Source organism: Egretta garzetta, unplaced genomic scaffold, assembly GCF_000687185.1.
Source record: "Egretta garzetta isolate BGI_Z169 unplaced genomic scaffold, ASM68718v1 scaffold548, whole genome shotgun sequence".
Taxonomy (NCBI): domain Eukaryota; kingdom Metazoa; phylum Chordata; class Aves; order Pelecaniformes; family Ardeidae; genus Egretta; species Egretta garzetta.
The window spans coordinates 167002-180634 of NW_009260502.1; the positions used below are offsets into that span (position 1 = coordinate 167002).

General features: G+C 37.4%; 1 protein-coding gene across 1 annotated transcript in view; it reads left to right on the forward strand.

Moving 5' to 3' along the window:
• The window catches only part of ITGBL1 (integrin subunit beta like 1), a 153415-nt gene that overhangs the window by 73871 nt on the left and 65911 nt on the right, over positions 1 to 13633 (forward strand). Inside the window, exons 5-7 of the mRNA XM_009644540.1 lie at positions 3239 to 3379; positions 5614 to 5754; positions 10991 to 11137. Of these exons, the coding sequence (XP_009642835.1) occupies positions 3239 to 3379; positions 5614 to 5754; positions 10991 to 11137 (429 nt within the window). The remainder of the gene's footprint in view (positions 1 to 3238; positions 3380 to 5613; positions 5755 to 10990; positions 11138 to 13633) is intronic.

A 13633-nucleotide genomic window follows, 5' to 3' on the forward strand; every position in this document is an offset into this window, starting at 1 on the left:
CACCCCAGGATACCATTGGCCTTCTTGGCAACAAGGGCACACTGCTGGCTCATGGTCAGCTTGTCGTCCACCAGGACTCCCAGGTCCCTCTCAGCAGAGCTGCTTTCCAGCAGGTCAGCCCCCAGCCTGTACTGCTCAGAAGCAATTCAGGAGATAAAAAGGGAAAAGAATGAAGAAAATTTTCGTCTGTGATAGGAAAGGCAAGAGAATAAGATAAACTCTGCTGATAGATAGAAAAGCAACCAGAATTCAAACCGTGCTTTCATTTTGTTATAAAATAGGAACCTGGCAATTAAATATTGTGCAATACACACCATTTATGGCATTACAAATGTTGTTGCCTATATTACTAGGGAGGCTTGTCCTTGAGCTGGAAGGTGCTACAAATGTTTTTCAAGCTATCCACATGCATACTGTGTCTGTATGCATACAGGAGGGTTCAGAACTGCTCCTAGACTATTCATACTCTGATAATAGTGCTTGCTCTGTGTGTGTGTGTGTATAAAAAGGAGAGTACTTCTATAAAATAGCTTTATCTGTCTTTATCCTTACACAGACACCAAAATAAATTCTATTTATTTAGGTGCCTTTGAAGGAAAAAAGAACTTTTTTTTGCATAGAACTAAGTAGGGATTTTAAATGAGGGTGAACAGAATGGTCCTCTGAAGTCCAAATACAGGACTAGAATACAATATTTCCAGTAATTGCCTGAAATAAAATGAGTGGAGGGCAATAATTTTTGTGTGCCAATGATTCCATTTTATTTATTTGCTTGTAAACTTTACATATGGTACCAAATATGACAAAATTTTACCATTTATTTAGTTTCAGTAAATTGCCTTTCAGCTGTTTTTTTCAGGTTTTTTCCCCACCTGTGTTGCTGCTGGTTTATATTGTTAGGTTTTTCTTAGCTTTTATTTCCCCTTGTTTCATCCAATGGTGCCATATTCCAAAACAGACCAGATGCATCTCTTTAAAAAACTAGTTTTATGTGTATGCAGAAATCAAAGTATGCTGATCTAAAAGGACAAAAAAAATGTTGATAGATTAAAGTCTCTATGGTCTGTGATTCATCAGTATAAAAGCCCTGATACCTTATGTAAGGTTTGGAGCCTTCTAAAGTAAATATGAGGTATAAACTAATGGTGTGCTTGACTTGGTTAGATTGTTGTAAACTGTGACGTTTCTGCACATAGGTTATGAGTGTTAGATTTTGCTTTGCTTTCTAACAAACCTCTACAGTACATAACCATATGTGGAACCAGGCCTTGTGCAGAAAAAAATGGACAGCACATGAACTGAAGGTCAAAGGTACATAATTTCATCACAGAAAAAGCAGACCCCACATGCCTATCTGGTTATAGCTTCTCTCTCCCATCCCAGTGCCTCCTTTAATACCCTCTATGCAGTCTTTCCCTCCACAGGATTTCCACCACAGGAATCATTGGGGTTTATTTATGAAGTAATAAAGAAACAGTGTTCCAACACAGTTCTGCTTAGTTGGCAATGGCCCCTGGATACTCTCCACAGACAGGGTGAACCTAATCAGTGTCTGTTGTTCTTTCACAGTTTTAGTTCCTATATACCCTTTGTTGCCCTTGAAGGTACAGACAAGTCTTGAAGATTTTAATTGTCTTTAAAGAAAGCCAACTCAGGAGGATCAAACTAATGCAAAAAAGCAGAAGCTTCTCTTTCCACACATATTTCTAAAGCCTGTAGTTGCGAGCTGGGATTTTATCCTGGAAAAGCATACAATGCCATGCTGAGATATGGATAACATGCATTTTAATCTTTGCACAAGGCGACTGCATTTTTTAAGCAAATCAGTTCCTTGGTAGGGCAGAGTTACAAAGATGTATCAAGCTTTTCCAGCCTCAGTTGGATTTTGATCAGTCAGTTCACTGTATCGCTTTTTATTTAAGGTTACATAAACTTTGGAATCAAGTTGCAGCTTATTTTTAATGAAGTATCATGGTTTCTAGCAAATGAAATTCTGATCCTGATCTTCTTTATCTAAAGCTTTTTTGCTCTAATGAAGTGATTTTGTCTTCAGTCAAGAGCAAGAGCTAGTGGCCAATCATATTGTTTAATTCATATTTATTTGAGGACTAAACAAGTGTGAGTGAAGAATGCAGTAATGATGTTTTAATATGCAAAAATTGCCAGTAGACAAATTCAATTTACTCCACTATTTTTCCCTTTATTTCTTGTTCACTGTTCAAGAACAACAATTATTTTGGTAATAAGCATTATTTTAGACTGTCTTTGTTGTGTAGTTATCTAGGTAAGAGGATATTTTTATCTTCTGTTATTTTTTGACATGTAACCAGACAATTCTAATGAAAATTTCACATGCACTTGTAAAACCAGGAAAAAATTTTATTCCACGGGTCTAAATTTGCACTCTTGATAGTTAAGGTTATAAGCTGACCGGACTGTAATAGAGCGAACCAGGTCTGCTAAGCTAGAGGGAAAAAAGGACAAGATCTTGACTTGATCCTTCTAGTAAAGAATTAACTTATGGCTTTAAGATTAGTAACACTTGCAGCTACTTAATTTAAATGCTCTGTGTCATTGAAGCACATGGCAGAAGTACCCTAGAGGATCAAAACGTTCAGAAGCTGGTTTCGTCCAGTCTCAGATGACCCAACTATGTTTTGGGGACGTGTGGTTTGTTAAATGAACATCTAAAAAGTTCATTTTACTAATTCTTCTCTTTCATGAACTGGTTTATCCATGTTCAAAAATCTTCTTAAGAGCTAATAAGGGAAGCCATATACAATGTAGACAGTTTATAGTAAATCAAGATCCCTCTTCTGGGATTGTCTAAGGACTCAAGAACACCCAATGCTTTCTTAGACATGCCAAGTATGGTATGCAACTGTGTCCTATCTTAACATTTAAAGCTGTGCTTAAATTTTAACTATTTCATTTACCATCTTCCAAATTTACCTATAAAGTTTCAAAAATTAAGCTTACAAAAACAAAAATATTGATCTATTTTCTTAGTGTTTATTGATTAGATTAAATTAAAACATGTTCTAAAATAGAATTGGGGAAAAGTATAATTCAGATATCCTTTGTCTTATTTTATGTAGGCATATAACGGTCTATAAATTGTTTCTATTCTGAGTCTAGCATTAAAAGTTTTTAAAAGAAAAGAACAAAACAGTTAAATTGTTAATGCATTTTAAAAAATTGCCTCTTTCTCACTGTATCAAATTTGTTTTGGGTTAAGGCCATGGAAAGTGTTACTGTGGAAACTGTTACTGTGAGGCTGGTTGGCATGGAGATAAATGTGAATTCCAGTGTGACATCACCCCCTGGGAGATCAAGAAAAGATGCACATCTCCAGATGGCAAAATCTGCAGCAACAGAGGTGTGTCATTTGCACGTTCCTTCCCTGCCCATATTTATATAGCTTGCTTTTATTTTACATTATGCATTTTCTGCAGTAGGACATAGACTGTGTTTGCTGATAGGTTCTAGTTTGTTCTCACTTATTTGAGATCTGGATATATGTTTCCAAGTGAGTGGGTAGATACCTGTGTTTAGGTATAAATGTACACAAATCCACACCCATTTTTGGATTAAGTTGACCCAAGTTGTTCTCATCCTTCATTTTTGTAGTAAGACTGAGCAGGATGACTTGTTAGTCCATCTGCTTTGGTGAGAGACCTATCCTGCAAAACAAAATATTAGCGGATTTTTTACTTGAATGGATCGGTGCCAACAGGATTGTATGTCAATTCACTCTTAAAGAAGACCAAGGACCCACAACTGAATAGGGAAAATGAAAACAGAAAGCTTTTAGTTTCCACTGCAACCTGAAAAAACAACTAAGAAGTGTTCGGTAACAATGCTGTGGAATGCATACAGAGCTGGAAAGGTAGCCTTCACGCAATATTTCTAATGGCGTGCGGTTTTATCTCCACAAAGTTCCAGAATTTGAATTTAACTTATACTTCTGTCTAATTTTGCCATTTTGGAAAAAAAAAAAAAGCACAAAATAAGGGGGGGGGGGGGGGGCGGGCGGCTTTGTTTGTCTTTAAAAAAAAACTTCATTGAAAAAAGAGTTAAGAAAACATGTTATTTTTTTGGCAATAGTCCAGAATAATTACAGTAGAACATCAGCACAAGTCACATAGATACCTCCCTTAAAATCATCTCTACTGACAAAACCTGCTATAGTGTGAACATCTAGTTATCCTGAGAGCATTTAGAAAACTCTCTTCTCTTAATTATGAGGAAATTGGAAGACTGGCTGAAAAACAGAGATGATATAGGCTCATTTAGTCTTGGGACTTTAGCAGTAAAAAATTTTCTGTAATTCTGGAAATAATAAGCATCAAAGTGTCTTCAGATCAGATGCTTTGTTTGCACCAACTTTGGTGAGATGGTGTTTGCATTCTGATATCCAGGACAGCTGATCCAAATTCACTTTGAAGTTGTTTCTGGGAGGATTAATCACTCTCCAGAGGCATTTCCTCATTTTCTGGGGTTCTTTTTGTTTGGTTGTTGTTGGGTTTTTTTCTTCTCCTTCAGTCACTGAATTGCGAAAGTATCAAAGATCAGGTGCAAATTTCTTGAGGGTTGTCTTGGTGGCTTTAGCACTAAACAGGGCAGCAGCTCTTCCTGCTTCATGTAACTCCCACACATGCATGATTGTGTAGACCTCTTTTTAGAGAAGGTACCCGTATCTATATGTACTCTTTAGTCACCCTGTCCTGATGTCCTCAACTGCACTATATTGTTCAGTGTAATCTGAAGAAGACAAGGCTTTGGTGGAGTAGCAGAAGGTGAAGCTACTCTCCAGGAGATGAACTGCATGCATCTGTAATGTTAGGCTGCTGCTTTGTGCCTGCTGGCATCTCAGAAAAAGTAGTGAGTGTATAGCCCTGAAACATATTTGGATTTCTGGATAAGGAAACTGTCTTTTTTTATTCTGACTTTTCCTAAGTAAGTAGGATGAGCATTCCTTGTATATCAGTAACGTTGTGCCAAATTAGTATCTCTGTCATATTTCACATTTCCCTTTTTGTAAACAACAGGGTGTGGCTCTGAATATTGACAAAAGTGGAAACGTATAATTTTCATGTAGATCTGTGCTGATGTTCTTCTAAGGTAAAGAATGACCTCCTAGACCTTTTCAGCTGGTTTACAATTTGGATTCCCTTCTAGTTTAAATGTTTATGATTTAACAATCATTAATTATCCACTGTGCCCAAGCCCAAGTCATTTAAACAGCATTGATTTTTATTGTCATTAGTGTCAGGGCAAATTACAGTTGTCAAAGATTTACAACTGTTCTGTGCACTAGAGTTTTCTGTTGATTCCTAACAAGGCTCAACAGCAAAAAGAAACTTGAGCAGGAAGCCAACTTGTTTGTATAGAGTATTACTACTAAATAATCATAGAAAGTTTTAAATCGTGGAAGATGTGTATATGCTCATGATTAACATTTGCAGCTTTGAAACCACACTCCTGTGAGAGAAACAAATTCACAAGTGTAAATTCCTGTAATCAAACTACTATTACTCTGAATTCCTCAGTTAATCTATCTCTGGCACTCTTTTTTTTTTTTTTTTTTTTTTTTCCTTTTCTCTTTCCTAGGCACATGTGTATGTGGGGAATGCACATGCCATGATGTGGACCCAACTGGTGACTGGGGAGATATTCATGGAGATACTTGTGAGTGTGATGAAAGAAACTGCAAAGCAGTTTACGATAGATATTCTGATGATTTCTGTTCAGGTAAGGAATATATATAAAAGGAACTTAGGTGTAGTTTTATAACAAAAGCATCCAATGGGTCAGATGTTGCTCTTCCTTAGTGTTCCAATTCTCATTTTCCTAGCTTAAAATATAGCAAGCTTTAGCTGCTTTTTTGGGGGGAGTGGACTTTTTAAATTAAAAGACATAATTCCATAAGAAAAAAAAAAGGTTTCCACTTCTAAAGTTTTTTAAAACATGACTTTTTTTCTATGCCTTTTAACAAAATTCTGTAAATACGAAATAATTCTAGGTGTCTATCTCCCTTCTAATACTCTTTTCTTTTAACATAAATTAGAGAATGGTTGAAACTTAAAAATTATATATTGCTGTGGTTTAACCCCAGCTGACAACTAAGCCCCACAGAGCCACTCGCTCATTTCCCCCAAAATGAAATGGGGGAGAGAATCAGAAGAGTAAAAGTGGGAAAGCTCATGGGTTGAGATAAAGACAGTTTAATAGGGAAAGCAAAAGCCGTGCATGCAAGCAAAACAACTCAAGGAATTAATTCACCGCTTCCCACTGGCAGGCAGGTGCTCAGCCATCTCCAGGAAAGCGGGGCTCCATCACACGTAATGGTGACTTGGGAAGACACACATCACCAATCCAAACATGCCCCCTTTCCTTCTTTTCCCCCAGCTTGTATTGCTGAGCATGTCATCATATGGTATGGAACATCCCTTTGGTCAGTTGGGGTCAGCTGTCCCAGCTGTGTCGCCTCCCAGCTTCTTGTCCACCCCCAGCCTGCTTGCTGGTGGGGTGGGGTGAGAGGCAGCAAAGGCCTTGATGCTGTGTAAGTGCTGCTCAGCAGTAACAAAAACATCCCTGTGTTATCAACACTGTTTCCAGCACAAATCCAAAACAGAGTCCCATAATAGCTACTGTGAAGAAAATTAACTCTATCTCACCCAAAACCAGCACTTACATACATCTCCTTCCGTGGGGAAATTTAAATTTGAAAATTTGTTAGATCAAATTTTGTTATTTCATGTTTTATGGCAGGGAGAGGACAAGTGAGAGGAAGAAATTTGAGGAAAAGTGAATTAAGGAGTTAATGAAAAACAGTACTCTGAGAATACCAATTGACCTGTGAACAAGTAGAGCATCAATATGTGGAAAATATGAATGTATGATCCAGCTGCACGTCACTGACCGTACATCTTAAACACTTTCATCTTCCTTTTCTGTTCTACTTCTACTTCAGAGCATTATATTATAAATTCATTAACGTCCTGCCATCCAAGGTTTGCAGTGTATTTGGACTGATGTTCCATGTATCACCTATCAAAAGCTGAGATTCTGAGCAAGACCTTGCATACAAATTTGTATAGTTATTGATAAAGATGCTGATACTAGGCAGGAGAGAAGGACTTTGATCAATACACAGCATGCCATTTGTACACAGAGAAACTTTGCAAAAACAAATTAAGGTGATTTCAAAAGGACTTGACAGATTACAGGTTGTCAGCTCTAATGTGTCCTGTAGATCTCTGATCTGGCCTAATTAATAATAGGAAGAATGCAGTCACGTCAAGGAAAATAATGATGTGGTATATTCTTCTCCTATTACTAGAATGAACGATGCCTTGTAGAAAGATCATAGGAGTTGCCAGTAATAGGGAGAGAAGAACAAACATGATACCTAAAATTCTTAGCCTCTTCTTTGCCTGTTATAAAGTGAAAGTTTCTCAACCGTTGTTTTATTTTTTTAATAAATATTGATGAATCACTAGCTAATAAAATGAGGAAAAAGAAAAAAAAGAAGCATTTCCAAAAACCTTCAGTGAATTAATTTGCTTGTTACTGTTCCAGCCACCTACAAAGGTTATAGAGGTTTATTTAATTAATAAGCTGGAAGGATGTAGAACTGCAGTCATGAGAGCAACAGGTGGATTGGCTTTGGGATGTTGTCAATTTTTGAATGTCTCATTGTGTTGCTGAGTATGTTTTTAGCACTTGGGGACTGATCAAAATGTCAGCATCAGCTGAAGAATACAAAGCTAAAAAACAACATGGTGAATGTGTTCTGTACTTAACGGGGAACACAAGAGTTTCAAACCTACTTAGACTAAAGCAAACCTGTGGCATCTATAGCTAATGCTGCAGCACTGAAACAGGGCTTGAACTCCCTCTTTCCTGGACATTATTGCCATTGCTGCTGCTGCTGCTGCCCTGGGTGCTAACAGTTGTAAGAAAGCAGAGTGTAATAAAGCATGGACAGTATTGGGGGAAAGATACTGCCATTTGACATTGGATTAAGAATCATAGACTCATTTAGGTTGAAAAAGACCTCTAAGATCATCAAGTCCAACCATTAACCTAACCCTGCCATCCCACCACTAAACCATGTCCCAAAGAGCCATGTCTACACGTCTTTTAAATACCTCCAGGGATGGGGACCCAATCACTTCTCTGGCTAGCCCATTCCAATGCTTGACAACCCTTTTGATGAAGAAATTTTTCCTAATGTCCAATCTAAACCTTCCCTGGTGCAACTTGAGGCCATTTCCTCTCGTCCTATTGCTTGTTACCAGGGAGAAGGGACCAATACCCACCTCACTACAACCTCCTTTCAGAAGGTAGCTGTAGAGAGTGATAAGGTCTCCCTTCAGCCTCCTCTTCTCCAGGCTAAACAACCCCAGTTCCCTCAGCCACTCCTCAAAAGACTTGTGTTGCAGATGCCTCACCAGCTTTGTTGCTCTCCTCTGGACACATTCCAGTAATGCATCTTTCCTGTAGCGAGGGGCCCAAAACTGAACACAGTATTCAAGGTGCAGCCTCACCAGTGCTGAGTACAGGGGCACAATCACTTCCCTACTCCTGCTGGCCAAACTACTTCTGATACAAGCCAGAATGATGTTGGCCTTCTTGGCCACCTGGGAACACTGCTGGCTCATGTTTAGCTGGCTGTCAATCAGCACACCTAGATCACTCTCTGCCAAGCAGCTTTCCAGCCTCTCTTCCCCAAGCCTGTAGTGCTGCATGGGGTTGTTGTGACCCAAGTGTAGGACCTGGCACTTGGCCTTGTTAAACCTCATACAGTTGGGCTGGTACAGTACTCTTTATTGCACAGATGTAACTATAAATGAGCAAATCTTGCGAGAGATACAAAAGGAAGTACTCATACGGCTTGCTTGATGTAACTAAAATGCGTGTTGAAGTATAGCCTAGTTTTTCTATCTAATCAGCAAAAAAAATTATTACTACTTCTTATTCTTATGTTTTAGAACAGCCTAATTTAGCCTTAGCTGTCCATCCAAGCATGCATTCCTCAAATAGGTTGTGCGAAACTCTCCATTTTCACGTGAAGCAGTGTGAACAATGTCTTATAGTCCTGCTGTTTTGTCCTGTTTCAGAAATGGACAAGATGCATAAGTATTAATTTTGGTTTATTGTGGTAGACAGAATCTGCAATTGAATCAAAGATTTACCAGCAGAACTGTAATTGGACAACTTTTTTATTTGTTTATGTGAAATAAATTTACCCAGTGTACAAAGTGTGCACACATTAGGTGTGCCTGCAAAATATCCTCATTTTTCTCACAATTATTTGTGAATTGATTTAGGATGAATCCAAGAGGGATTAGTAAAATCAGGGAAAATAATCCAGCTCTCTTAAAACAGAGCTGATGTAAAACCTTTCCTGTCTTGTTCTGCCTTCCTAACAGGTAGAGACAGGAAATTGTATTGTCCTGAGTAGCAGATTGAAATTATAGGAAATCATGTTTACATGGGCAGGGACACCTTCCACTACACCATGTTGCTCAAAGCCTCGTCCAACCTGACCTTGAAAATTTTCAATGACGGGGCTTCCACAACTTCTCTGGGCAACCTGTTCCAGTATCTCACCACCCTCACAGTAAAGTATTTCTTCCTAATCTAAATCTACCCTCTGAACAAGAGGAAGCCTTTAACACTTTTCAAGGAAAACAAGTAACTAATGTGAAGAAAAGTTATTCTTGTGAAATTGGTAAGACTTGTATTCTGGGAACTACTCTGATAATTCGTAGAAAGCCTGCTTCCTCCCATTTTCTCCTTGTGAACTGGTAAATGCATATGTTTGAGAAATATAATATAAGCTAGTCTTAAAATGTAAGTATGGTTAGAAAGACATATAAAATCTGTGTTGCTATGGTTTTCAAGAAGAACCTGGATAGACAAGTGGACATCAGAGCAACACTTTGGGGTCCTGTGTCCAGTGAATGATGACTATGTGAAAATTGTGTGAGAAGATCTAACCTGCTATCAGAACTCATGAAAAAAATATTTGATTTTGTGGCAAGGAAGGAATTTTTTTGCTGGTGCTCAAACTTTCCACAACCCATTCAAAGAACATTTTGTTTTGCCAGAATCCCACTGCTTTACAGAATCATAGAATTCTTTATGCAAAGAGCATTAGGTTCATGATGAAGGGAGCTAGGCAACTAGCTTATTTTTTCTTGGTCTGTACATGTTAGCATTCATATAGAGGAAATAATAGATTGTTTGGATGGCTTTCTAAGTTCACCCCTAACTTCTTGGGTATCACATTTTTTTAAAGAAACTTTCCAGAAAAGTTTCTATGGAGTTCAGTTGCTTTTCCTCACCTCAACTTGCATGGTGAACGTTGTGTTTATGTTGCTATGTTCTGATATGGTTCAGGAAGAGTCAAGTCAGCTAATGAGATGTGAAAACCACATCCAACTGCCCTATTGAAATGAGAATTGATTATGTCCAGTATTCTACTATTTGCACATGACTATTTAATAGAAGGCACTGGTTTGAGACTTGGAATTGGTGTGACATTGCTTGTCTTTAGTGGATGATGTTGACTGCAAGTAGATAAAAGATCGTATTGACATATTACTTAAAGAATTTGCTGCAACTGTGGTAGAAAAAGAAGAACAGAAAGGTAAATGAAATATTGCCTTGTGACAGCCCCACTTTTCCAGACAGTGTTGAAATATGTATTTGTAACCTCCATTCCACCCTTTCACATGAGGACTGTGTGCCAAATGGCAAAACATCCTTTAAGAAAAAAAATTAAAAGGAAATATGGCTCCAATGGAATGACAGACCAGGGCTATTTTCAGAAAAAGTAGATATAGTAAATTGATTGTATTTTTTGCCAGTCTGATTATTTAATGAAACCACAACTTTGATAAAGTTCATCTAATTATGAGGTTTTCATACCTATCATCAGTATGGAGGCTAATCTTTAATTGTGTTTGTTGTAAAGGTCATGGACAGTGTAATTGTGGAAGGTGTGACTGTAAGGAAGGATGGACTGGGAAGAAGTGTGAACATCCACGTTCTTGTCCATTGTCAGTTGAGGAAAGTGCTAAGAAATGCCAAGGAAATTCTAATTTACCTTGCTCTGGAAGAGGTAAGCCTATTTCTGGAAGAATTTTCATGCCCTTAAAATGTATTTCCATTAAAAGAATTTTTACAGATGTCCAGCATTACTAGTACTGAAAAATGTGAACTGTCTTGGCTTACTGTGCATGAGTCACAGCTGCATAACTTGTGAGTTAGGAGAATGGAGGAGAAGAATACAAAGCTCACCTGTTTTTCCTATCATCTACTGTTGTGTATCTTATTTTACATATCTCAACATTTGTTTTGGAGGTTTTCAAGGGTGCTTGGAAGATTGCTGCAGTTAAGTCTTTACTAAAGATATATTAAAAATATGACCCTATTCCATGCATTCTTTGACAAAACCAGCATGAGATTTTCAGCCTGTGTAAAATGGTGTGGCATCACTGTGATAAGAGCTGTGCAGTTTTACACTGCTTAAGAACCTGCCCTACTGAGTGCAGGACTGAATTCTAAAATGCAGTTGTTCTTCAGTGCTGTTTGCTATTAGCCACTGGCTTTTCATTTGAAAGCATTTCTTTGTGAAACTGTAGCCTTTTCAAAAGCTTGGACTAAAAAAATACACTAAGTCATACATACAATTGAAATACATGTTGAAAGCAAAAGGAAACTTTTCTCAGAAGGAAAAGAACCTGCTAATTTTCATCTGTCACTGTGCAAAATGCGGTTTTCTGCAGAGAGAAGAGAGAAAAGTAAATATGAGACAGAGTTTTTATAGAGCTGGTAATTAAAGTTGTTATGAATTCTGCCCGCTTGAATATTTGCTGGGGAAGGTCTAAAGCTACTCTTGAATTATTGCATTTGACCCTAAATGTGATTTCATTTGCAATTTCTTCTTGCTAACACTATCTAACACAGTCAAAAATTGTAGGCTGTCCACCCAAGTTAGCACTGCGATAATTGTATTTTTCTCTCCCTGTAAATGTGTAGCAGTTCATAACTTAGTTAACGTAGCATTATCTGTATCTTAAAAGAACTATGTATTAACAGATTGTTGCTTGCTGTTTTCTTAATTAGGCTACAATTTTCCAGTGAGTTACATCTCTTTTTTCTTGCTAAAAATTCTCAAAGGAATTTTTGGCTACAAGTTAGGTGAAACATGGGCATCTGTAGACAATTAACAGCATTTTATTGTTCATGATTGCAAGAATTATAACTAAAAGAAATAATGTTGACATTTGGATTTTTGTTGGGTTTTTTTGTTTTCTTTTTTTTTTTTAAATATGGGCTCACTCTTTTCCTATTCTCATTGGATTCTGAACGCCTCTTCTCTCATCTGCTTCACTAGGAGTTGTGTATGTTGAGCATTTGGAGTCAGTTCTATGATTTAATGCATTGTACACTATGAGAGTCAAATGACAGAGAACAGAATGACAGTCATAAAAACAAGTTTACTTTGAATAAAAACACAGTCTTAAGTTACGGAACATATTGTTCTATTTATATTTTAAATTTTAAAAAATATTATTAAGTATAGTGAGAAGAGTGAGTTTAAAGAGATCAGTATTAAAGGCAATAATTCTATCCTCTTGAGTTTCTGAAAAAAACCACCTGAGTAGTAATGCTGACAGTGTTTGCCTGTTGACATACTAGCAGTGAAATAAGTCCCTTTCAGGTGAATTCATTTGACTGAATGATCTGTTGGTCAAAATATACAAATAAAGTACAAGCAGTATCTATTGGAACAAAAGGCTTAATTGATAGCAGCTTTCACTGAACTTCCTTTGATTTCCAAACAAGAAGAGATCACCAAGGTTTATGAGGAGAGCAAATGAGCAAATGGCACAGGCATGGATATAGGACACAGTATGATAGACAGCTGCTGTAATGAAGGAACAAGAGATTCTGCATTCCATGCTTGAAAAAAATTCCCATAAAAACTGTAATTTTAAAATGGAATGTGGTATTTTGTTTTATTCTTATGAACAATTTTGTTTAGGAAATTGGGAGAGAAAAAGATAAAAGATATTTTAGTCTAATCATCTGTAAACTGGATAGTGTATATCTTTCCCCTGAACTCCCTGGATTTCACTTTCATCCATCATATTTTGGATATAATAAAAAATTTGAGAAAGTTCCTCTACTAGTGAAGTGATGTAGGTGTTTAGTTCCTATGAAAAATTGTCAATGGACTTGCACAGTTAATTTCTTTGGTCCCATTTGAAAATCCTACTACTTGTCATTATAGCTTGTCGTAGGCAGAAGTGTTACACAAGCAAATGAAGTGAAATAAAGATTTCCAGTCAAATGCAATCCCTTTCCAGTCTTCTGGTGTGAGAAAGGCCGTGGCCTTGTAACACCACCCCCAATTTTTGCAAATTCCACAAGGAGGATTGTGTAACAAGGAAGGGAAAGTTCCAAAGGAAATGGAATCGTTACCTTTTCCTCTTGAACATTATTGTTTTGGTAACCTGCTTGTAATATTTTTCTCCTGGCTATGGTACAAGGACAGTAAGTCCTTGTAGAGGTCAGTAATCCACTGCGCTGCTGGAGAAGTTGCGTACTT